At 41.1% G+C, this 25576-nt stretch overlaps 2 protein-coding genes across 5 annotated transcripts in view; one reads left to right on the top strand and one right to left on the bottom strand.

Annotated features, from left to right (window-relative positions):
- ubl5 (ubiquitin like 5) overlaps positions 1-8791 on the top strand; it is a 146857-nt gene extending 138066 nt beyond the window's left edge. Inside the window, exons 1-5 of one of the 3 annotated variants that reach the window (XM_048521806.2) lie at positions 820-926; positions 4006-4072; positions 5966-6049; positions 6488-6525; positions 8068-8791. In XM_048521806.2, the coding sequence (XP_048377763.1) occupies positions 4017-4072; positions 5966-6049; positions 6488-6525; positions 8068-8111 (222 nt within the window). In that variant the 5' untranslated portion in view covers positions 820-926; positions 4006-4016 and the 3' untranslated portion in view covers positions 8112-8791. Of the gene's footprint in view, positions 1-819; positions 927-4003; positions 4073-5965; positions 6050-6487; positions 6526-8067 lie in introns of those variants that run through there. The other 2 variants (XM_048521807.2, XM_059640025.1) reach the window with 2 other exon arrangements.
- Positions 8792-10707: 1916 nt separating this feature from the next.
- Positions 10708-15789, bottom strand: LOC125447451 (uncharacterized). 2 transcript variants are annotated; one of them, XM_048521803.2, is made up of 2 exons: positions 15466-15789; positions 10708-14289 (listed from the first exon to the last, which is right to left on the bottom strand). In XM_048521803.2, exon 2 carries the CDS (start codon positions 14022-14024, stop codon positions 12495-12497), a length of 1530 nt encoding a protein of 509 aa, XP_048377760.1. In that variant the 5' UTR covers positions 14025-14289; positions 15466-15789; the 3' UTR covers positions 10708-12494. The 2 variants fall into 2 exon arrangements, with proteins under 2 accessions (XP_048377760.1, XP_048377761.1); XM_048521804.2 differs by having other exon boundaries at positions 10708-14292.
- Positions 15790-25576: the final 9787 nt, after the last annotated feature.

Consider the following 25576-nt stretch of genomic DNA (forward strand, 5'->3'; position numbering starts at 1 on the left):
ATAGAAAGTGTTACAGAGTCATACAGCGCAGAAACAGATCCTTCGGTCTATGCCAGCCATAAGCCCAATCTAAACTAGTCCCACCTTCCTATGCTTGGCCCATGTCCCTCAAGATATTTCTACCTAAATGTGTTCTTTTACAAAGTTGTAACAGTACCTGTCTCCTCTGCTTCCTCTGGAAATTTATTCCACATACAAACCACTCCGTGTAAAACAGTTGCCCCTATGACTTTTTAAAAATCTTTTTCCCCTCGTTTGTGACTTGTTAAAATCTTTTTCCATTCATCTTTTTTAAAAAAAACAAGTGCCCACTAGTTTTGAAATGCCCCACCCTAGAAAAAAGACCCTTATCATTCACCTTTTCATTCACCTTTTCAGTGCCCCTCATGATTTTTTAAAAATTTCTGTAACGTCACCCCCACCCCCCCAACAACCCATTCATGCACTTGTCTAAATGTCTTTTAAATGTCGTAACTTTACCTGCATCTACTACTTCCTCTATCATCCCACACACAAACCACCCTGTATGTAAAAGTATTTTCCCTCTGGTCCCTCTGCTCAATCTTTCTACTGGCACATTAAAAATATGCCCCCTAGTTTTGAGCTTACCTATTCTAGAGAAAAGACGTTTGCTATTCACCTTATCTGCCCTTTGTTTTTTTTATTAATCTCCATAAAGTCACTCCTCAACCTACAACACTCCAGTGGAAAAGTCCCAACCTATCCAGTCTTTCCTTATAACTCAAACCCTCCATTCCTGGCCAATGTCTGGTAAATCTTTGGTGAACCCTCTCTAGCTTAATAATATCCTTCCTATACAGGATGACCAGAACTGGACACTGTACTCCAGAAGAGGCCTCACCAACATCCTATAGAATCTCAACATGACGTCCCAACTCCTATACTCAAAGGTCTGAGCGATGAAGGCAAGCATATTAAACACCACCTTAACCACTCTGTCTACAATGTGATACAAGCTTCAAAGAATTATGCCCATGAATTCCCTAAGTGTCTCTGTTCTATAACACTACCCAAGGCCCTACTTTTAATTGTATAAGTCTTGCCCTTGTTTGTCTTAGCAAAATGCAGTACTTTGCCTTTATCCAATGTAAACTCCATCTGCCACTCTTCTTGTCCATGGACCCAATTGATCAAGATCACTTTGTAATCTTAGATATCCTTCTGCACTGTACATTATACCACCAATTTTGGTGTCGACAACAAACTTACTAAACTTCTTAAATCGCTTATATAAATGACAAACAAAAGTGACCCACCACTAATCCCTGTGGAACATTGCTGATAACAGGTCTCCTGTCTGGAAAACAACCCTCCACCACCATATTGTCTCCTGCTGCCGTCAATTTTGTATCTAGTTGGCAAGCTCACCCCGAGTCCTATGTGATCTAACTTTACTAATTAGTCTACCATGCAGAACCTTGTCAAAAACAACATCCATCTGTCTGCCCTCACCAGTAATCTTGATTGCTTCCTCAATGCACTCCATCAAGTTTGTGAGGCATAATTTCCCTCGCACAAAACTATGCTGGCTATAACCTAATTGGAAGGTTGTGTTTTTATGTATGCTGTAAAAAGAGGAGGAGGAAAAAGTGGAATCCAATTGTAAGTGTGCTCAGAGTCTAAGATGAAGAGTTAAACATGGCAGAAACAGATGCTTCGGTCCCATTAGTCCACACCAACCAGGTTCCCCAGCCGAACTAAAACCACCTGCCTGTGTTTGGCTGATATCCCTCCAAACCTTTCCTATTCATGTACTTATCCAAATGTCACTCAAATGTTCTAACTGTGCCTGAATCTACCATTTCCTTTGAAAGGTCATTCCACACTCAAACCATTGTGTAAAACATGTCTTTTTAAATATTTCCTGAATGTACAAACTTTTATTAGGTCACCCCTTAACCACCCCTGCTGTAGTGAAAATATTTTTTTTTCCTTTTTTCATTAACAGGATGAGGGTGTTGCTAGCTAGGCAGCATTTATTGCCTGTCCCTACTTGCCCACAGTGCAGTTCAGAGTCAGCCACATTGCTGTTGGTCCGGAGTCACGTAGTCCAAACCAGGGAAGGATGGCTTTCCTTCCCTAAAGAGCATTGGTGGTCCAGATGGGTTTTTCCTCAGCAATCAACAATTGATTCATGGTCATTGTTAGATTCTTAATTCCCGATTTTTTTTTTTTAAAGACTGAATTCCACCATATGCCATGACAGGATTTGAACCCAGGTCCCCAGAACATCTGATGTAGCGTCTAGACCCGAAACATCGGCGATGCTGCTTGGCCTGCTGTGTTCATCCAACTCTACACCTTGTTAGCCCAGAACATTAGCTGGGTCTCTGGATTAACGGTCCAGCGATAATACCACAAGGTTATTGCCTCCCTGCCTATCTTTATCAATCAACCTTCTGTTCCCAGCAGTGCCCTGGTAAATCTTTTCTGAACCATCACCAATTTCAGAATATCTTTCCTATAACCAGAATAGTCCAGAAGAGGCCTCACCAACATCCTGTACAGTCTCAACATGACCTTCCAATTTCGTATTCAATGGTCTGAGCAATGAAGACTAGCATACTAAATGCCTCTTCAACTACTCTGTTTACTCATGATGCAAATTTCAGAGTTATATAGCAGAACCCCTAGGTCTCTCTGTTCTGCAACATTACCCAGGACCATACCATTAATTGTATTTGTCCTGCCCTTGTTTGTTTTACCAAAATACAATACCTCACAATTATCCAAATTAAACTCCATCCGCTACTCCTCCACCCATGTAAAAAGGCTGTAAACGAATGTGTGAAAAGGAGAAACGGGTTATGTCCTCTAAGAGCAAAGTCAATAAGACACAAATACAACCTGACTGTAGGGAGGGGAATTGGGGTGAGCGGAGGGCTAGGGCAAGGGAGGTGCGAGAAGAAGGAAATGTGGGGAAGTTGAAGAATGAGGGAATGTATGGGAGGGGTTGCTGTGTAGCAGGTGGAACATGTCAAGGGAAGAAAGAGGGTGAGGGAAGGGGAAGGAAGAGACAGGGGAGTTGGTGGAAGGTGAGAGTATTTGAGGGAAGATGAGGAAGGGTGGTGAGGGGTTGAAGTGGAGAGAGCTATGTGGAGGTGAGGGGGAAGGGGCCTGAAGTGGGAGAAGGTAAATGAGGGGTACGGAAAAGGGATTGAGAGTGATGCAGTGGGAGGGGAGGTGTTGGGTTGCAGGGTGGTATTTGGCAAAGGTATGAGGGTAAAAGGACGTGAAAATTGACGTTGAAGTAAGGTGGTTTATGGAATCAATATGAGAATGTGTTGTACTAGATGTGCTGCTGAAAGGAAAGTCAAAGCAGGTTCATTCAGTAATAAAGTTATGAAGAAAAGCTGAAACATACTTGGGTGTAAAAGAAAAGAACTTTAAATCTAAAGAGAAGGAGCCAGTGTGGGACTAACTGCCACAGGCAAAATGGGCTTAATGTTTATCATCTGCCCTAAAGCCAGGGGTGTAATCCTGGCTCAGATTGTACCTCTTTTGAACAGGCCGTAAGTTAAATCTCCATTATGGGGTTTATAATCTTGAGTGAAATTTCAGTGACGCAACTATTTGTTTAAATCTACTTTTGGTACTGGACCGTTAATACAAAATGTAGCATATGGAAATATGATTAATCTTACCCAAAGCCCAAATTGGACTTTACTTCACAACGTGGATATACTTCAGTTATAAGAGAATCACTATGATACAGGTATAGAAAGAGGCAGTTTAGGCCATTGTATATATTACTGGTCCATTTGAAATACAATTTTGTTCCCCTTAGAATTTATCTAATTCTCTTTCAAAAGTCATTTTGAATCTCCTTCAACCAAGCTTTCAGGCAGCGTATTCTAGATCTTGACATTTTTTTCTTAAAATAATTCTACAAACTTTTACGTTTTATGGTACATTTATACAATGCAGTATGAAGCAAACTTGCAGTATTGAGTTTTCTTTTAAACACTTCTTTTTCTTTCCAAGAATTCATCAAAATGATTGAGATAGTTTGCAACGATCGTTTAGGAAAAAAAGTTCGAGTGAAGTGCAAGTATCCTTTTTTTAAGATGGGTAATAGAATTATTACAGACTTTTAAACCAGTATATTACCTCCTTTCATTATGTTGGTTAAGTGAGCTCATTGAGTGTTCTTCTGTTGGCCATGCGATAGATAAGTGATAGTACATTTGAAGACAGAAAATATTTTGAGGTGGCTGAACTGCAGTTTGTGGCAATGTTATCTGTGTCATTATCAACATGTTGAGATGGCAGTTTAGTGGTTAGCACTGCTGCCTGTCAGTGCTAGGGACTTGGGTTTGATTCTACCCTTGGGCAACTCCTGGTATTTGCACGTCTTCCCCATGTCTACCTGGGTTTCTGCCAGGTGCTCCGGTTTCCTCCCACAGTTTAAAGATGCACAGGTTAGGTGGATTGACCATGTTAAATAGCCTTGGGTTATGCACGGTAATGGAGATAGCATAGAGGGGTGGGTCTGGGTGGGATGCTGTTTGGAGGGATTGTATGGGCTTGGGTTTTCAAATGGTCTGCTTACCCCGCTGTAGGGATTCTGATTCTGTGTTCAGATCCACTGAATTTTTATATTTGAGGCTTCACTAAATGCCACCAAACAAAAAATGGGATGTTTTTACCTCAAACTGAGAGGGTTAAATTGGAATGTGAATCTGTTTTTTTGCTCTTGCTGATTGAGCAGATTTTCCAAAAATTACCCAACAAGGTACAGTTTTATGTGATGAGTCTACAATAAAAATTAATATCCTTGTTTGTTTTTCCACAAAACCAAGTTGTGAGCATGGGAAATTCAAAGTCCCTCTGTAGTATTCTTTGGCTAGGTTTCAGTAAATTATTTTTTCTTTTTTTTAAGAGGTAGTTAACAGTGCAACAGTGATTTATTTTTCATGTTCTGATTGAATGGAAGTATTAAGTTAAATCTTTAATGCTGACCAGCTTGGGCTTCATTGTAACCTGACTGCTGCAAGGTGCTGAGCTACAGATCAAAGGTGAGATATAGCAGCAGGCTATGAAGATAGGGCAAAGGAAGTTACCAGCGGAATTACAGAATGTGGGATTCGGGCAGTTGAAAGCACTGCCTTTTTATTGGTGGAGCAGAGAAGGATGGGTGTATAGAGTCGCAGATCAGAGCAGTGGAGAGTTACTGGACAGGATGTAAAGCTCTGGTATTATTTGAACAAGGATAAGCATTCCATTGTCAGGGTGTTTGAGAACCCTACTTAAATTAGGTTAACCAGGATGAATGCTTTGAGAAAAATGATATGCTCCACAATATTAAAACCTGTCAGGGGAGGCAGTGCATAGTAACAGAATTTGATTTGGGATGGTCCACTGAAGCAGCAATGGAAATCTGGTTGGAGAGATTTACAGCAAGAGTTGCAAGCGAGATCAACACTCTTAGAAAGAAAACAGTCATGGTAGACTTGACTCAGGAATGAGTAGTGATGGCTGCTTTACAGTATTAAAGGCAGAAGGTCGGATATTCATGCTTGTGTTAACTCAAGAATCTACAATAAATTGGCTGTAACCATTTTTCTTTGATAAATGGTTCACAGTGGCTCGTGTGAGGTAAGGTTTTGCTGGCAATAACTCTTTTTTTATATTAAAAACTGCATTGACCCCTGCACTCATCTGTCACCACCCCAGTTCCCTTTCCCCCTCCCCACTTCTGAAGAAGGATCCCAACCTGAATCGTCAACTTCTTTGCTCCTCTGATGCTGTGTTCCTCCGGCTCCACGCTGTTGTCTCTGACTCCAGCATCTGCAGTTCTTGCTGTCTTTGCGTTGACCATAGCCTTGTGTTTCTGTTTAAAAATAGTAAATGCAGCCTATGCAAGTAGTAAAAATTCATTGGTGATCTAGCACATACTCTTTTCTATTCTCCTTGTGTTTTCCTTAACATTTCTCCCATTCAGTCCTGATGACACCATCAAAGATCTGAAGAAACTGATAGCTGCGCAGACTGGAACAAAATGGGACAAGCTTGTCTTAAAGAAATGGTTTGTTCCCTTCTGTGACTGTGTGAAATGCTGATTCCTTGCATTACATTGAGTTTGCAACTGACAAACATTAGATCTATTCCTTGGATAAGCCTCCTCTCATTGCTTTACTTATGCCTATTATTTTAATACCTTATTTCATTGGTGTGAATGGCAATGATATTTGTTGCCTATCTGTTCGGTTCTGCTAATTCTGAGGGCACCTGGCGTTGACCACACTTTCTGTGGGTCTGTTTACTTATCTAGAATTCTCACCTGTTTTTGAGTCAGCGTTTTTAAAAAAAGCTATCTTGCTAGAAAAAGCTCACGTGCCCTGATTGTAACTATTTCCAGCACTTTATCCCTTGTGTTGAAATTCAAATGTTGCCTTGTAATGGTCCAAAAGGGTTTTTTTTCAATTGTTCCTTCTAATTTTAACTTTTTATTTTCTCATTCCAGGTATACTATTTTCAAGAATCACGTTCAGTTGCAAGATTGTATCTTTTGCTGTTGTAAATCTGTGCTACTGGTGTTTCTATGTGAACGGGGGACTGGAAGGGCATGAGAGAAACATTGCAGGTACTTACACACGCGTAACAGCCTGTTCCAATTTCTACAAGTTTGTCCTCAATACAAAGGAAAATGCCAAAATAGAAGTTTTTAAAATTATTTGTAAGTCATAATTGAGAAAATATAACCTGATTTTTAAACCCCCAAGAGGCCAAGGCACCCTGTGTGAAGACTGAATTACATACAGAAATGCAGAAGAGTTGCATATTGATGAGTACTATTGAAGACTTGGTGGACAGGGATGCGTACAAGTTAGGAGCCAGAGAGGCCTTTCCTTGCCTGGTGCTTGCTCCGACATTCAATAATGCAAAGACTGGTCAGGTTGAGGCGTCAACACCACTTTGCTGTCTAGTACTTTTAACACCTTCGTGAAGCAAGAATCTGTCTAACTCAGACTTTGAAATATTTGGTAACCCTATCTCCACTGCTGTCTGGAAAAAAAAGCACGTATACGGTGTATTATCCACAATGGGATGAGAATTATTACTTTGAGGAAGGATTCTTCTCCCCTCCACAAGCCCCCCCCCCCCCCAACCACCACCACCAAAGATCTGACCAAAGTTTTCTACAAGAGCAAAACAGTATCATCCAAACACCGCCTGTTTGCTGCTTGTTTTAGCTGTAGTCTCAGAACTTGGTGAACTGTTCGAGCATACTGCTCTGACACCCAGATATTGTCACTTTTTCTAGTCTCTGCTACACACTGAATGTTTTTATTGTCAGACTTCATTTGTTTGCATGAATAACCCTACTTTTTTTTTTAAAAGGAGCCATTTTCCGATGATTAGTAAATAACAATGTCTTGAGATGATTGTAGTAATTGAGGATCCTCTACAGCCCTAACAATATGTATATAGTTTGTACAATATGAATATCTACAGACCATCTGTCCAACTTATAATCGGATTATTAATACCAGTCAGAGAGAATACCGTTCCTGATGTCAATCCCTATGGACGCTGGTTTGGGTAACCACTCATGAGGTATATTCATACTAATTGACCACTTGAATTCAATTTTCTATTTGAAGGCCAAAATTATCACTAATACAGTCCTCTGGAGAACCTGCTTGGATCTTTATGAAGAGTGTTTTGAAACTCCAAGCTGATTCTGTCTGCCGGGTTACCATTCTTCACTGACCTGGTGAATTCTTCAAAAAATCCTAGCAAGTTTCTCTTTCTGTTTCAGATTTGGAAAGTTTTGTGTTTTTTTTTTCTTTTTTTTTAAGAAAATGACCCCATTTCTTGATTGCCTATTGTGTGAAATAGCAGTACAGGCCAGTTGTTCTTGATATTGGCGTGTGAAGTAGGGTAAGTTGCAGTCTGTGAGGATCTTGTGGTGGAGTGGTACTGCCTGGTTTCATCTGTCACCAGTGCCAGGTGTGTCATAACATGTTCAAATAGGTTATTTAAAAATACATGTCATCTGGGCATTCTCACTAGTTGTATCCTTAACCTGGCTGCTTTCAGATGAAATCCATGATGGAATGAACTTGGAACTATACTACCAATAAACTGATGCAGTTTAAAGAGGACAAACTTATCGTTGACCATCAGCACCATTTATTTGAGGGAACAGGACTTGCAACTTCACAAAGATTTGCTTTTCTCAATAACACAACAATCTGTATGTTTTACTGACCAATGTTCCCTTTCTTTTCTTGCAAATTTTTTTGTTTCCAAACAGTTTTCATTTCTGGTTTCTTGTCCCTGTCAAGCTGAAACTTTAATGTCTAAAATTGTGTATATTGGCCTGTGCTTCAGTGATGTCTTTCTCCTCAGTCCTTGCCAGATTAGCATTGCAGTGCTTGTGCTTCCTATCGGCAGAGCTGTAACCTTTCTATTCCGCAGCTTGTTCAGCCACTGTACTTACAAATCCCTGCCAGCTTGTAACTGTATGGAGAAAGACCAGACATGTAAGATATTGAAAGCGCTAGCTGCATTAGCAACGTGATGGACCTTGATAGTTTACTAAGGTGCTGTCTTTTATGGTTAACCTTAATAGAGATTTGGAGGCAAGCATTTTATTTTTTTCCTTTCTCATGTTCATGTGGAAGATGTTTCACCTGAGCTTGCTGGTGGTAGGCATGACAACAATGTTCAAAAGTTATTGGTTGTCATGAACCAGGCTGTTGAAGAGAACTCTGTTGTTATTTGCACTCAAATTGGTTAAATAAAACTAAGATCAGGATTGTTTCTGCTTCAGTATTGTTTCTTTGGTTGATTTTTTTTTTTCTGTTTTGGCTGGAACTAATGAGCACGATGCCACTGATGTTAGGTGTCCCCAGAAACTCTAAGGATAGCTAATGCTGATTCTTTTTAATTCAATCATGTGATGTGGCTGACACTGGCCAGGCAAGCATTTACTTCCTCTACCTGTTGCCCTCAAGAAGGTGGAGGTGAGCCGCTTTCTCGAATGCTGCGGTCCATCTGAGCAACTAGAAATAAACTTGTATTAATCTACTTTTCTAATCACATTTTATTATCTTGGAATCTCCAGCATCTGCAGTTCCCATTATCTCTTAATCTACTTGTCCCTTTTGACATGGTTGAAAGCCATTCTACTGACTTTTGAATAACCTTTTTATTTCTACCACAGTCTTCTGGTTTTGCATGACCTTCCTCCTTCCATAGATGGTACACTGTGTACAGGTGACAAGATCACTGTGGCACCTCAACAAGGTTTCTTTGATAACACTTTCCAAATCTACACTCTCTGCCATTCAAAAGGCCAGAATGGCAGTTGTACACCTGGAAATTCTGCTGAGCTGCACTTCATCCTGCATTGAACTGGTGTGAATTTATCTATGCTGAAAGCCATTTTCCTGAGTCAAACATACTCTCGTGACCTTTTCCCTGATGACACTTGGCATCAGGAGGGCCTTTCCTGATTATGGAACATCCATTTAAGGGGAAAAATCAGCAGTCAGAGATGGCAATACCTTTTGCAAAGATCTCGGGGAGGTGCAAGGAGGGACATGGCATATGGTGTGGAAAGTAGATCTAGCTTTCCTCACTGTCCCCTTTGTTTTGTGAGGGCCAAGCCTGTAGTTGAACTTTGTGCAACCAAACATACTTTTCAGGGAGTATCAGCGTTTGAGATAGAAAATCGAACTGGTATTGCATCGAAGCAGCTAAATCGAAAGGTAATAGTCTCCGAGTCATACGCTATCCTGCTTTGGGTATTTGCTATCATTTCTGGAATTGAATTTCTGAGCTGACTGGCATCATGTTTCATGAAGTAAAATTAAAAGCTTCACAAAGGGCTATCACTACCTCATTCCTGGCAATGAATAGTTAAAATGCCAACCTTGCCCTTGTGTTTAAACAATAAAGTATGCACTATTTTTCCCCAGTCAGGCATTTATCTACCTATGTTCCAAAGGCAGATATGAAGCTACATTTACAATGCAGTGGTCAGAACTGAATGTCAGCCTTGGAATTCCTGTTCTTGACAATGCTGTTTCCTTTGTAGAAAAGAGAAAGTTGCCCCTTGTCGAAACAAAGAGGTTTACCACAAAATAGGGTGTGGATAGAAATTAGAGTGTAGGTGGGAGGTTTGGATGGAGAGAGAATTGGATAATGTATTAAATATCTGTGTCAAATGGCAGTGTTAGGAGCAAAATATTAGAAGCTTATTCCGGATAAGGCCCTAGTGCTTCTGGGCTAACATAGGAGAATGGTTGAGCTTTCTAACAACAAGGATAATGTGCTCCAAATATTAGGATAGTTTTGCTGTGAAGCCATAACTTGTTTAAATCCTTTAATGATTCTGTAAATTAGTTATTGTCAGATTCTACAAATGTCCAGCCGTACATACGTGTAAGATAATGAATAAAATCATCTGGTATGAATCCATTTGATCCATTGTGCTGTTTAGAAGAGCCATCCAGTTCATTTCACCCCTCTCTTCTTTCCTCATTTAACCCTGCTTCCATTAGGCTATGCATGCCATATCATAGAAAGTATGTATTTCTTCACCAATCACTGTGAAAATATATTTAAATAGGAGTATTATTTTCCTTTTATTATTGCAGGTGTAAATTGCAATGATATGGACAAACTGCTGCAGTCTCCTGTCACTAGGCCAAGAATGAAATTAACATCCAATAAAATGCTTGGAAGTTTTATTAGGGTTAAGTCATACATGGCCCCCAGAATGAGGTTACAAAAGGATCCTTTGCAGGACATACAGACATTTCAGTCAGGTGAGTTCTGCTCTTCAGATGGTCCCCATCTTCCACTTCTTTGTACCATGGTCCTCCTTGTTGTAGCATATCTGTTGTACGTCATATCTGAAAGATCTCTGCTCTTGATTTTACATCAGACATTATTTAACTTAGCATGTTTTAATATTTTTTTAAAAAATTGTCCAGGTTTTGGAATTATCTGACTGTCTGTGAGAAGGCAGTGATGAGCTACCTTCTCAAATGGAACTGAGTTTAGAAAGTTAGTCCATGGCACAGACGTGATGGGCAGCAGAGCCTCTTCTGTTTGATCCTATGAGGTCACTTGAGTGAACCATAAGACAGAGAGTTTGGAATTACATAGCCCTTCCTCAGTCAGTAGTGAACTATCTAGGTTTTATGGCATCTGAGGATTTTAGGCTTGCCATCACTGAGACTTGGTTTTCATTTCAGATTTATATATTGAATTAAATTTAAATTCTCCTCCAGTTGTCGTTTCAACTCTTGGGGCCATGATTCTGTGCCTTAAGATTTCTAATCCAGTAACATGACTGCTACGCTGTCATACAGTCCTACGGGTTTCAACACAAATTATATGTAGCGTGAGCTTGCAACATAAAATATTGATTTTTTTTTAAATCATAAAAATTAAATACATGGATGTAGCCATCAGAAGGCTAAGACTATTTTATATAATCAATTACGCTGTTAAGCTCTCTTTGCAGGTAAGTATCATGTCCAGCAGCTGCAGTACTTTGCAGGATTTTTTATTAATTCTATGTTTTAAGCACAGTAATGCAAAATAGAATTTGAAATGCATAGGTTTTTCTGCCTAATGTAAATTTACTGACCATTCATCTCTAATGTGGCAAGCAACAGAACAATTCTTCCATCAAATCAATTTGAAGAATATTTAGTGAGAAATACTCCCCCTAAAACAGGAAATATAAATTGAAACATTTTAATTCAATTTTAAATTATGTACTGTAGGTTTTTTTTTACAAAGCGAAAAAGACACTGGATAAAGTGAGTTGGTAAAATTGTTGAAAGAAATGTCTTTTGCAATCTCAAGCAACAATTAAATTTAGAAGGATTGTGGCTCCACACTTATACTTCTCCGGCTTTGAATTTGGAATTCTGTTTGTTGGTAATTAAGACAGTATGCTATTTCAAAACAAAACAGAGTAGTCAACCTTCATATGGTCTGTTTAATGGATGACTGACAGGTATCGTAAGTTCATGCCCTTTGTCAAGCCATTCACAATTGAAATGCACAATGTGGAGTGGAGGAACACGTCACATTGGGCAGCAGATCCCAGATGTCCGTGTTCGACCACACGTATGCTGACAGCTGAAACTTCTGTCTGATTTACAGCATAATAAGATGGGGTGTGCAGATGGTTTTTGGTGGCTGACAATCTCTCCAGTACCTCTGTTATAAACTCCAGGTTGTTGTGTTAGTAATGTGGTATTTCACCCAGGTACAGGAGCCACAAGGAAGCTTTACTTTCTTTACAATTAGGTTTTCACTTGGAATGAATACCATCATTCATGTACTGAGCTATAATTGAGAATCATCATCTTTAATTAACTTGCTGTATTATCAGAAGCATTTGAAAATGTTTTCATTTAAATTTAGTTCTAGCATTCTATCAACAAATCAGTTTAAGCTATGTTTAAATGCCACAAAGGCTCAGAAATGCCAGGTACCTATTGTTCACCTGCTACTGTCATCTGATTGTCCCCTGGTTCTGTTAGCTCGGGCGTACCTTGATTCTCAGATTTTGATATTCCTGTCTTGCACTGTTGTTCCAGACCAATATTGCTGACTCCTGCATTCTCCCCAGGGGTTTTTGATAGTAATTCCATGGCTTGGACGGATTCAGTCAAATTGTCTCCTTTGGGCTCATGCTCTTCCGTCTTTTCCATTATTTCAGTCGCTGGAGAGGGTGCAGAATCATTTGATGTTGCTTGTTCTTCAGCAACTGCCAGTTTTTCAGTTGGATTATCTGATGTGCTGACTGGAATTTCACTTGTTCTTTCTGCTGATGGGTCAAAATCTGTGCCTTGGTTTTCAGCAGAATTTTCGAGGTATTCTGAAAGATATCCCGAGCATATTGGAGCATGCAGTGGGTAAGTATCTTGAATTTCTTCAGAACCCTTGGCAGAAGTTTGTCGCAGTTTTTCAATGCTTTTGGTTTGGATTTCTAAATCTGCATCAGTGTTTTCTGATATTTTCAAGACAGTCTCATGTGTGTTTGCTGGGGTTTTCTGTCCAGTTTTGACTTCTGTTGGCAGCTCTTCATCATAACACACACACGCTTCAGCCACTCCTCCTTGTGTTTCCGTCAGCAACATGGCACCTTCACTTGACTTACCATTGCCCAAACTAGCCATCATTGAGCCATTACCAATATCTGAGTACACGAACAACTTGGTCTGCCCTGCAATATATTTGGCATTTATACAGCATTCTTCTGTCTTGTCACTATTGTTCACACCCACAAGAGTCTTATTGGTACTATCAGAGCCTTCCTGCCAGTCACGTTCAGGCCCTGCTTGAACCAAAAAATCTGTTGCACCCTGTAAACCATTTGGACTCTCTTCTGCCTTTCCTCCGGTTTTGAATCTTTCTTCGTCAACTGCACATTGTGCTTGGGAATCTTCACATTCTTGAACGTTTTCTCCCATTGATTCATCCACAAAAGTAGAGAGTGCAATGTTTTCCATTGCCATTATTGCTTCAGCCTCCTCTCTGCAGCCCTGGCCTTCTGATTCATGGAGATGAATTTGACCATCTTCTATAGATCTATTGTCAATAGGCAGCTCTTCTCTACTTGGGTCTTGATCTGATTGTTCTGTCGTAAGTTCAATATCAGGCATGAGGGAGGTTTCTTCATGTTCTGTTGCAGTCTCCACTGAAATAGTCTCTTCAAATTCTGTGTTTTCATGTCTTGTCTTGAGACCTGATTCTACTTTGCCTCCAACATCTTCATTCCTTTCAGTCACTTGTTCTTCAACAGTAATCTCAGCGCTGTCTGCTTCTGCCTGTTGTACCTCCGTAGTCAATGTTTCTTCAGTTGCTTTGCTCGTCTCAAATGATCCTTCGTTTATTGTGAGATTTTCCGTTTCTTCCTTCTTTGGCACATCTTGATTTTCACATGCACTAGTCGATGTCTCAACTGGATGTTCTTCTAATCCTTCTTTGGTCATTTCCTGGTCACCTTTGACCTCTGTCATGTTTTTCTTGGATTGGTTGGAATCCCAACAAGCCAAGATGTCAAATTGTTGGCACACTGTTGTGCTCACTTTCCTAAATCTTCACAAATTTATTGTTCACTCTTTCTCAAACTGTTGGACTTTTTTTGAGCAGAAAGTGGCTGTGTTGAAGCCAATAGCTGCTTCTGCAGCTCGGTGTCAAATTTTGTTGACGGTACACCTGTGAAGTGCTTTGGAAGGTGCTATGGAAATGCAGATTATTGTTGGTCTGTTTTTGGAGAGCTTCCTGCTTAGATACAAAGGAGAATGATTGATTAATTTGAATGTATTCAAAGACCAAATAAAATTATTTGTTCAGGATTGTAAATACGACATAGATAATTCAAAATCCAGAAGGCCCAAGTCCACAGAATTTCTGCTTAACAGAGCACAGTATTTTGGAATTTTTTTTTTGTTTTCAATCTTCTCCTCTGCCTTTCTGTGCACTTGGCAGGGGCCAGTCAATTCTGATCAACCTTTTCTGAATCTCAAGGAGGTAATATCCTGTGCTGAGTCTCGCCCAAATAGGATGCATTAGTTTTGGGTGCAGACTGCATTCACATTACTGGTGTAGTATCTCATTTCCCAACACCTCCAGTGTTATGTATATTTGCAGCACAAAGCTATTCATTGCAGAGTGGGCTGTTTATTTGCAATAATGAGTTTTCATGAAACAATAGCAGAGATAGACAGACACCACTCAATAGAGTGCTGGATAATCTGGAGAAAGGTCTTTGACAAAACCCAGCCTGATTTATGAGCCCTCTTTAATTGTATTTAGAGTCCAGAATATCCCTGCAACTAATTGGAGGTAGATTTGCAAGCAATGTCCCATACATGTAAGGAGTTCAAATACGAAAAGTGTTAACAAAAATGTTTTTTTTTTCCCCTTAATTCAGGTATGAGTAGTTAATAACCTGAACTGAAATCGCTCTCCAACGACAATTGAATATCCTTTTCTCTTGCAAGTATGAGTAAATCACCGTAGTCATTTTGAGACCAGCGTTTGCAAAAACGTGATTTTTAACAGTTTGTCCGTCAGTGTCGAAGCATTTTTTGTTTCTTGCACAGGATTCTTCAAAAAGACTAAGTTGCGCCAAGAGCCTTTAATAGATCATAGCAGCTATATGGTAGAGCTAATGAGCACAGGAGGCCCATTGCGCCTCTTTGAGAAAGTTTGACATTGGTCCCATTCACCTATGATTTTCCCTATAGCCCTGTCAACGTCTCCTTTTTGAAGGGAGTAATTGGATGGATGCTTGAAAAGTTACTTGTATGTGCTCCCACACACCTGCTAGGGCCACATTTCAGTTTTTTTGAAAATCACTGTTTTACAGTGGTAAAATACTTGTTTCATTTTTAGTACAGTTATTTGATCTCAAATGCAAACAAACCATTTTTCAAAAAAATAGTCACTGCTTACCTAGTACAGGATTTTCATAAAGTTTCAAGGACATTCAGTACACTCCACTCCAGTCAGAACAGAATCATCTAGTTAATTTCTGACTCCCCCAGTGCTGAGAGATGTTGAGACAGCGCTGGCTTATAGATTACTGTGTTGCTGGGTGCAATGGGCAACTCTTGCAGCAAAGTCATCAATATGTTAATTATTGTAGCGTCGCTGAGATCCCAGCAGAGAGATGCGGACTGTGTTCACAGCGCAAAGCAGGAAGCAGTGTGGAAATAGTTCAAAATAACACAGTAGCTCTAAGGAGGCTGTTATGAGATTGGCAATGTTCTCTGGCAGAGGGCTCCACTTGAGACAACTGCAAGCTTTCATAGCATGTCAATAAGTAGAAATGAAAAGATTCTTTCATAACAAGGAGGCTGTACTTATTTCTGAGCTAGTTTAGGATAACTAAATGTACAGTAATATGGGTTAAAGAGCTAGAGTTATTAATGCTAAATCTCAAAATAAACAGTTCAAACAAATTGCAATTGGTGTAGTTGCATTCTGTTGACTTGGGTGATTTGGAATAGAAGACCAGATAGGCTTGGATGAGTTCTTGTGATTAAGGATAGCTCAAGTTATATATGAACACAGCTCCCTTTCCATAACCTGAGGACAGTGGATAATGCCATTCCCTCAGAAGGGCATTTGCTTATCCCTTAAGACCAACTGCGCACTGTTTAGTAGGAACGAGGAATGAGCAGCTCTCCTCCAGTGATCAAATTCTCCTTTGAACATTTGCTACTACTCCCCAAGCCTTGAACTTGTGGGGGCTCCAGACAAGCCCACCACCTGAGCTTCTGTACTTAAGTGCAGTGGCACTCCCACTCTTTGTGGTCTGACACCTGGGGTGGGGTGGGGGAGCTTTCAGCGTCTGGACTAAAGGGATGACCTTCAACACATGAAATTTGTAACTGCTCCACTTCATCTGAAACCCTGGGAAGGTATTGGGTTATCTATGAATGGTTTCGGACCAGGTGCCCTGTGGCTGTGCTATGCATGAAGTGGCGAGAAGCACTGTCCGTTCAATCTTGCCCTAGCCCTGAAACCAGAAGAGCTACACGCTGACCAGGCTTGGCTCTCCCAGACCAACAACACATTCATCTGTTTGGGTCACTCCACGTTTGGTATAATGTGTTCAGTACCGGTCACCATACTTACACAAGGATAGTAATGCATCAGAAGCAGTTCATAGAAAGTTTACTGGAGCAGAATGAGTGGATTGCCTAATGAAGAAAGGCTGGTAACCTGTATCCTCTGGAGTTTGGAAGAGTTAAAGTTGACTCAGTTGAAACATGCAAAATCCTGATAGATTTGACCAGATGGATGTGGAAAGGATGTTTCCTCCTGTGGCAGAATCTAGAACTAGAGATCACTGTTTAAAAATAAGGGGCTGCCAACTTAAAACAAAAAATGAGTAAATATTTTTCTCTTGGAGGGTTGAGAGTCTTTGGAATTTCACTTCCTCAAAGAGCAGTAGATGCAGAATCTCAATATTTTTAAGGCACAGATAGACAGATTCTTCTCGACCACAGAGATAAAAGATTATCAGGGATATGCAGTTAAATAGAGTTGAGGTTAAAGTCAGATCAGCCATGATCTTGTTGAGTGTTGGAGTGAGCTCAAAGGACTAAGTTCTCGATCCTCATTTGTATGTTCATGTCTCACACTAACTTGTTTAGCAACAGTGCCACAGCAGTTCTGCCATTGGGCTAGTATTCCAAACATGCAAACTCATGCTCTGAGGACGTGGGTTCAATTCCCTCCAAGGAAGCTGATGGAATTTGAATTTACCTAATTAATCAAGGAACTGTTACAGCGCAAAAAGAGTCCATTGTTTCTGCACCAACTCGCCAAATGAGTCACCTAGTGCCATTCAGTGTAAAGTTAGTGTAACTAATGGAGGCAAAACTATCCAGGGGAGATGAGGGCCTAGTGGTATTATTACTGGACGACTGATAATCCAGAAACCCAGGTAAGGTCCTGTGGACCAAGGTTTGAATCCAGCCACGGCAAATCAATTTAAAAAATCAGGAATTAAGCATCTAATGCTGACCGTGAATTGATTGTTGATAGTGAACCAGATGGGTTTTTCCAACTAACGTCTCTTAGGGAAGGAAACTGCCAACCTTACCTCGTCTGACTCCAGACCCACTGCAACATGGTTGACCCTTAACTGCCCTCTGTGCAATTAGGGCCGAGAAATAAATGCGGGCCTAGCCAGTAATGACCTCATCACATGCATGAATTTAAAAAAGCTCATTAATTTCCTTTAAGGGAGGTGATGATCTATCCTTACTCAGGCTAATCTGCTTGTGACTCCCAACCCACAGGAATGTGTTTGCCTGCTGCACTGGCCCAATAATTCATCAGTGAATGGGTAATTAGGGACAGGGGCTAAATGCTGACCTTGTCAGCAATGCCCACACTCCAACAAAGAGCGGAAAGAAAAGAGCCATGGCACATATTCTCACTGTACCGAAAATTCCTGTTCTAACTTGTAAAAGTTTACTTGTGTCTCAAAGTAGAATGTTGCAGAACAAAGGGTTTGTTTTGAGTATGCAAGTTTAGTTAGTCACAAAATACAGTAACAGTTGACTTATATAAATGGATAGGTTGATAGGTAGTTTTTTGCCTTAATTTATTCACAGGATGAGGGTGTCACAAGCTAGGCCAGCATTTATTGCCCATCCTTAATTACCCAGAGGGCAGTTCAGAGTCAACCACACATTGCTGTTGGTCTGGAGTCACATTTTGGCCAGACCAGGTAAGGGTGGCAGTTTCCTTCCCTGAAGGTCACTAGTGAGCTATAGATAGATGAGAGAAGAAACTTGGTAAGTGATGACTAGGGATAGTTGATGTGAATTATTGAGGCTTCCAAGAGCTCATTTTATTTTCTTTAGATTACTGTTAGGAGAGCTGAAAGAATTATTTTTCCTTTGCCTTGGCATTTGAGTGACATGAGCAGTATAGGCTGTGCTATTTTCTATTGGATGGGTATAATAGCTTGCTATTATGTGATAAGGAATCTGGCAGTCATGATAGAGCTGTGTGGTGGAGCTGAAATAGCAGTGGTGGATATACTTGTAAACCAAGGACCCCTTACTAAACATCAGTTCAAGTGGTCTATTAGAAGAATATTGCTGCTACTATGGAAGTTTCTTCCATCCTGGCTGCAATTATGTAATGGAAGAATACAACTTGGTTTCAAAAGTGTCACCATTCACTCAAACACAGTCCCCTTAGATATCAGAATGAGCATGACTTATTCACAGTACCTTGGTGCTAAAACAGTGCTCTCCTCCAATACACCTCCTGTCTAAGTCAACAACTCTTTATTGACCACTAACTCCCCTGTTGGCCTGTTCAGCGTTTGTCCAAAAGACACCTATATTAGAACTAACTGTTGGTACAGTTAGACTGTGGCATTACTTAATTGAGCAATATATTCCCAGAAGTTGAGGTTGTGGTGGGGCAAACTGCCTTCTGGGGCCTGAACACTTGCATTACACAGTGGCTAGACTTGATTATCTGCCTTTTTCCTCAGTATTTATGACTCAATCTGGTTTGATCATCCACACAAGATTGAAGACTCAATAACAGAGAGGATTAGATGCAGTCATAATGTCAGAGATGTTTACAGCACACAAAATAAAACCCTTTGGTCCATCAAATCTGCGCCAGTCAGAAGTAAGCACCTAACTACTCTAACCCTAACCCTAACCCTATCTCCCTACAGCTTTACGTCTAAGTATTTATTAAATTTTCCGCCTGTACCTCCTTTGCAGGCTATAAGTTCCAAATTCCCACCAACCTCCAGTATAAACCTCGTGCCCCTTACCCAAAGTCTACATGCACCCTCCCCCCCTCTCCCCAACCTGCTCCCTCCCCAGGTAATTTATTTCTCAATCATATGGTAATGTTTCTTCCTGTCTACCCTATCCATTCCCCTCATAATTTTATATGTCTCAGTTGTATTTCCTCTGTCTTCTCTGCCCCAAGGTTTTCGGTTACTCTCCACGTGGGTTCAGCTGCACATCCCTTTTGACTGGAGGTCCCCAGGGAAATAGCATGAGGCTGCTCTCCCTGTTGGAATTTTACCCCACACACACTCCCTCGAACAATATGCCGAAAGGTTCAGTGACTCACCACAGCGTCAACTGAACAACCTACAATCTTTTTTGTTTCACCTTCCCTCCCCACCCACCACCCTGACACTCCACCTCCCCCCACACCCTGACTGTCCACCTCTCTCTTTCCCCCCCTCCTCCACACACACACACACACACCCTGGCTCTTCACTTCCCCCCACACACTGACTTTTTCTTAAATCTTCTCCACAGGCTATCAATAGTGCAAACAGTCTTCAAAACCCTAAATTCATTCTATTTAGTTGCTTCATGATCAATGCCATAACCTCTCGACATTTTTTTGTACTGGGCTGGTAACTGTCCATTCTGCCTGACACTTCTTTTTAAATGTAAAATGTAGAGCTGGTTTGTTTTCACCAGTTTCTGTTGGTATTGTGGTGGCAGGCATATTTAGGTCCTGGGTATTTTGGGGAGCCGTTGATGAGAAAGCTCAATTCTTCATTTTTAACATTGTAAATAAACATGTTGTGCTTTTAAAATTGTCAATACCGTTTCCAAGATTTCGAATCATCCCTGCCAGCTATTTTGTTTACAGTGCTAGGTTTTCTGAATGATTGTTCTGTAATCATCTCAAGCTTCTCACATGCTTCTGATATAAAATGTCATCGATGTCAAAGTGAAGCTTTGTGGGTCTTTTTTAAACACAAATAAAGTCCAAAGGTTTTAGCAGGCCAGTGGTCTTTAGCTGAGACGACTAAGCCAGTGTTTTCAGGGCGTATGATGTCTGTGTAGTAAACAAGCCAGGATTTGGCTCAGATGCAGAAATCTGTCAAACGCGCTCAGGAGGGGAAAAATATACTATGCTAATTTGCAAATAACATACAAATATAAGGTATTTCTGAATTAATATTATTGCAAGAATATATATTGCATAGAAGCACAATCTTAAAAAGAAAACAAAATGTGACTGAACAATTTAACATTTCATCCCCAAATGTAAAACTAAGTTCTATCCTGTAGAGAGGCCACAATTGGATTATTGTGAGGAGATTTGGCCACATTCCTCCCAAGTGGCACTAATGCTTCAGCGAAAAGAAAGATGATTCTGGAATTTAAGTTTGATGGATTGTCAGAAAAAGCCGATGATACTTTGGATGGGAAAAGATTGAGAAAAAACAGAATACTAGTCTGTATTTTTCTGTTCATGCCATGTAGGTATTGCTGGCTGGGCAGCATTTATTTCCCATCCCTAATTGCCCAGAGGGCAGTTAAGAATCAGCCACATTGCTGTGGGACTGGGTTCACATGTACGCCAGACCAGGACAGCATTTCACTTTCCCAAGTAACATTAGTGAACATAATGGGCATTTCTTATGATCAACAATGGTTTCATGGCCATTGTTAAACTATTAATTCCAGATTTTTTTTTTCATTGAATTTAAATACTACCATAGCAGACAGTGGGATTTGAACCCAGATCCCCAGAATATCTTTTGCGTCTCTGGATTAATCTGAAACAAAAAAAACTGCGAACGCTGGAAATCTGAAACAGAAGTTGCTGAAGAAAGCCAACAAGTCTGCCAGCATCTGTGGAGAGAGAAAACAGAGTTAATGTTTTGGACCCAGTGACCCTTCTTCAGAACTGTTCTGAAGAAGTGTTACTGGTTTCACAAAGTTAACTCTGCTTCTGTCTTCACAGATGCTGCCAGACCTGCTAAGTTTCTCCAGCAACTTCCGTTTTTGTTACTTCTACTTCTAACTTGTCTGTCTGTATTATCAGTCCATATACATTGTACCATCATAAAGTGCATAACCTCATACTTACCCACACTATTCCATCTGCCACTTCCATGCCCCTTCTCCCAGCCTGTCCAAGTCCTTCTGCAGCCTCCCTGCTTCCTCAAAACTACATGTCCCTCTGCCTATCTGCAAATTTAGCAACAATGTCCTCAGTTCCTTCATTATTAATATGTAATAAAACATAGAACAGTACAGCATAGTACTTTGGCCCACAATATGCCAAACTTTTACCCTAACCCTAAGGTGTATCTGTCCTCCACTCCTAACTTATACTATCATCCATATGTCACTTAATAGCCGATTAAATGCCCCTAATGAGGCTGACTCCACTACCCTCTCCGGCAATGCGTTCCACGCCCCTACCACTCTCTGAGTAAAGAACCTACCTCTGACGTCTCCCCGATATCTACCTCTGCTCACTTTAAAACTATGCCCCCTCATAATAGCTACCTCTGGCTGAGGAAGAAGTCTCTGGCTGTCTATTCTATCCATACCTCTGATCATTTTGTACACCTTATCAAATCACCTCTCATCCTTCATTGTTCTGAAGAGAAAAGCCCTAGCTCTCTCAATCTTTCCTCGTAATACCTTCCCTCCATTCCAAACAACATTCTGGTAAATTTCCTCCGCACCTTTTCCAACGCTTCCACATCTTTCCTATAATGAGGCAACCACACAATACTGCAGATGTGGCCGAACCAGGCTTTTGTATAGCTGGAGCAAAACTTCACGTCTCTTGAGCTCAATCCCTCTATTAATGAAAGCTAGCATACCATATGCCTTCTTAACAACTCTATCCATCTGGGTGGCAGATTTCAGGAAACTGTGGACATGAGCCCCAAAATCCTTCTGCTTCTCCACACTGCCAAGAATCTTTCCATTAACCCTGTATTTGGCTTTCAAGTTTGTCCTTCCAAAATGAATTACCTCACACTTTTCAGGGTTAAACTCCATCTGCCACTTCTCAATACAGCTCTGCATCCTATCAATGTTACTTTGTAACTGAGAACAGCCCTCCGCACTATCCACAACTCGACCCACCTTCGTATCATCCGTGAACTTACTAACCCACCCTTCCACTCCTTCATCCAAATCATTTACAAAAATCACAAATAGAAGAGGATCCAGAACAGATCCTTGTGGTATGCCACTCGTAACTGAGCACCATGATGAATATATTCCATCCATGACCATCCTTTGTCCTCTAAGGGTCAGCCAATTCTGAATCCAATCTGCCACATTTCCCCCCCCTATCCCATGCCTCCTTATTTTCTACATGAGCCTGCCATGGGTAACCTTATCAAATGCTTTACTTAAATCCATGTTTACTATACCCACTGCTCTACCTTCATCCAAATGTTTGGCCATCTCTTCAACAATAAGTTTTGTGAAGCATGATCTACCCCTCACAAATCCATGCTGACTATCAGGAATGAAACTGTGCCTATCCAAGTGATCTTAAATCCTATCTCTCAGAGTCCTTTCCAATAATTTGCCCACCACTGAAGTAAGACTAACTCACCTATAATTTCCAGGGTTATCCCTATTCCTTGTTTTAAACAAGGGAATAACGTTTGCCTCTCTCCAATCTCCCGGCACTATACCCGTGGATGGTGAGGACGAGAAGATCATTGCCAAAGGCCCTGCGATCTCTTCCGTTGCTTCCCATAGAATCCTTGGATAAATCCCATCAGGCCTGGGGGACTTATCTATCTTCAAGTTTCTCAAAATTCCTGGTATATTTTCCTTACTAACTTGCACCTCTTTTAGCCGACCAGCCTGTTTCACACTATGCTCCTCTATAACTAGGTCCCTCTTAGTTGTGAATACCAAAGAAAAGTATTCATTAAGGACTTCTCCTATCTCTTTAGGCTCCATGCACATATTCCTTTTAAAATCCTGATCGGCCCCACCCTTTCTCTGGTCATTCTCTTATTCCTCATGTATGTGTAAAAAGGCTTGGAGTTTTCCTTGATCCTATCTTCCAAGATTTTCTCATTCCCCCTTATAGCTCTCCTAAGCTCTTTCTTCAGCTCCTTCCTGGCTAACTTGTATCCCTCTGGAGTCTTTTCTGATTATTCTTCCTCTTAACCAGTTGTTCGACCTCTCTGGAGAACCAAGACTCCCTCACTTGACCGCATCTTCCCTGACTACTAGGGACAAACATATTGAGCACACAAAATATGCATTCCTTAAACGATCTCCACACTTCAATAGTGCTCTTCCCGGACAGCATCAATTCCCATTTTATGTTACCCAGTTCTTGCCGAACAGAATTATAGTTACCCTTCCCCCAATTATAAACCTTACCCTGTAAAAGCAACAGAGTTACAATCGCTACCTTAAAAATGTTCTCCTACCAACAAATCTGACACTTGGCCCGGTTCATTGCCACGCACCAAATCCAAAGTGGCCTCTCCTCATGTTGGTCTATCTACATACAGTGTCAGGAACCCTTCCTGAACGCACCAGACAAAATCTGCTCCATCTAAACTATTACAACTAAAAAGTTTCCAATCAATATTTGGAAATTTGAAGTCACCCATGACCACAACCTTGTGATTTCTGCACCTTTCCAGTATCTGCCTCCCGATCTGCTCCTCCACTTCTCTGCAACTATTATCTGTAAAAAAATAACCCCAACAAAGTGACTGTTCCTTTCTTGTTCCTGACCTCAACCCAAACTGACTCTGTAAACATATCGTTGTTGAACTGCCTGTCAGTAGCTGCTAAACTAGCCCTGATGATCAATGCCACACCCCCGCCTCTTTTACCATTCTCCCTATTCCTTTTAAAGCATCTAAATCCCAGAGCTTCCAACGACCGTTCCTGTCCCTGAGTTGCCCAAGCTTCTGTAATGGCCACAACATCGTAGTTCCAAGTACTGACCCATGACCTAAGTTCATCTGCCTTATTTCTGATACTTCTAACATTGAAGTATACACACCTCAAACCATCCCTGTGTCTATAATTATGCTCCATTGACTGCATTTCTTCATTAACCACCACACTGGTTGTGTTCTCAACACTGACCCATAAAGAACTCCACTAGTCACCAGCTGCTATTCCTGAAAATGACCTCCTTATCCCCACTCTCTGCCAGTCATCCAATCCTCTGTGCCAGACCTTTCCCCTAACACCATGAGCTTTTATCTTATTCAGCAGCCTCCTGTGCAGCACCTTGTCAAAGGCCTTCTGATATTCCAAATAGATCATATCCACTGGCTCTCCTTTGTCTAACCTGCTCATTACCTCCTCAAAGAATTCTAATAGATTTATCAGACATGACTTTTGTTTTGGTAAAGTTATGATGTGTCAGTGCTATTTTACCATGCATTCCCAAGTAATTCACAATCACATCTTTAGTACTGCACTCTAAAATCTTAACAATGACTGAGGCCAGGTAAACCAGCCTATTGTTGCCCGTCTTCTGTATATCTCTCCCTTTTTCAACAGGGGTGTTGTATTGGGCCTGGCCACATGGGCCACAGTATAGTCCCTGAGCCCCCACAGCCCGTCTCTGTCCTGCAGTGACACTTGCCCCTGGGTGCCCCTGAAGAGAAGTAAAAGTGTACGGTGCGCATAGTCACAGAGCTCAGCAATCACCTTGTCGATGGCCACATGGCGTTCTTCAAGCCCAGTTTTAAGTTCAGTCAGTGGAAGCCCCTTGACAATGTGAGTCATTGTTTGGACTGCGTCGCTGGATGGTTTTGACAACCCTACTGGCACTGGGAGTCTGCACAGTATCCGGAACCAGATTGAAAGGGGCCACTGTCGACATTGGAGGTCAAATCCAGGTGGACGTGCCGTAGGGTCCATGGTGAGAAGGTGTTTTCTGGCAATGGCTTCTCCTGCCAGTCCAATGGCCCTCAGCCATTCCCCCTCAGAGTGGTGGGTTTAACCACGTGAAGGAAGACGTATGGCAAATGTGTTGAGTGTATCATTCAATAAGGCTAGGCTTGGGTTGGAGTGGACTTTCCCCAGTTGCTTTCCTGTTATAATTATCCTCCTAATATAGAGTTACTCAGGACTGGGAGCCAGGGGAAGCAGGTTGAGCAAAGAGAGCCTTTTGACAGGGTTGGGTTGAGTGAATTGGTAACAATTAGCTTATTGTAGCCCATCTGTCACACGAAATGAAGAAAATGGGGAGAGCTATAACAGTTGTCAAGAGATATAATGCCACATAAAATGTC

Source organism: Stegostoma tigrinum, chromosome 35, assembly GCF_030684315.1.
Source record: "Stegostoma tigrinum isolate sSteTig4 chromosome 35, sSteTig4.hap1, whole genome shotgun sequence".
Lineage (NCBI taxonomy): Eukaryota > Metazoa > Chordata > Chondrichthyes > Orectolobiformes > Stegostomatidae > Stegostoma > Stegostoma tigrinum.

Bases quoted from the DNA above. Each gene is read 5' to 3' on its own strand.
- LOC125447451 (XM_048521803.2), bottom strand. From the start codon at position 14,024: ATGACAGAGGTCAAAGGTGACCAGGAAATGACCAAAGAAGGATTAGAA.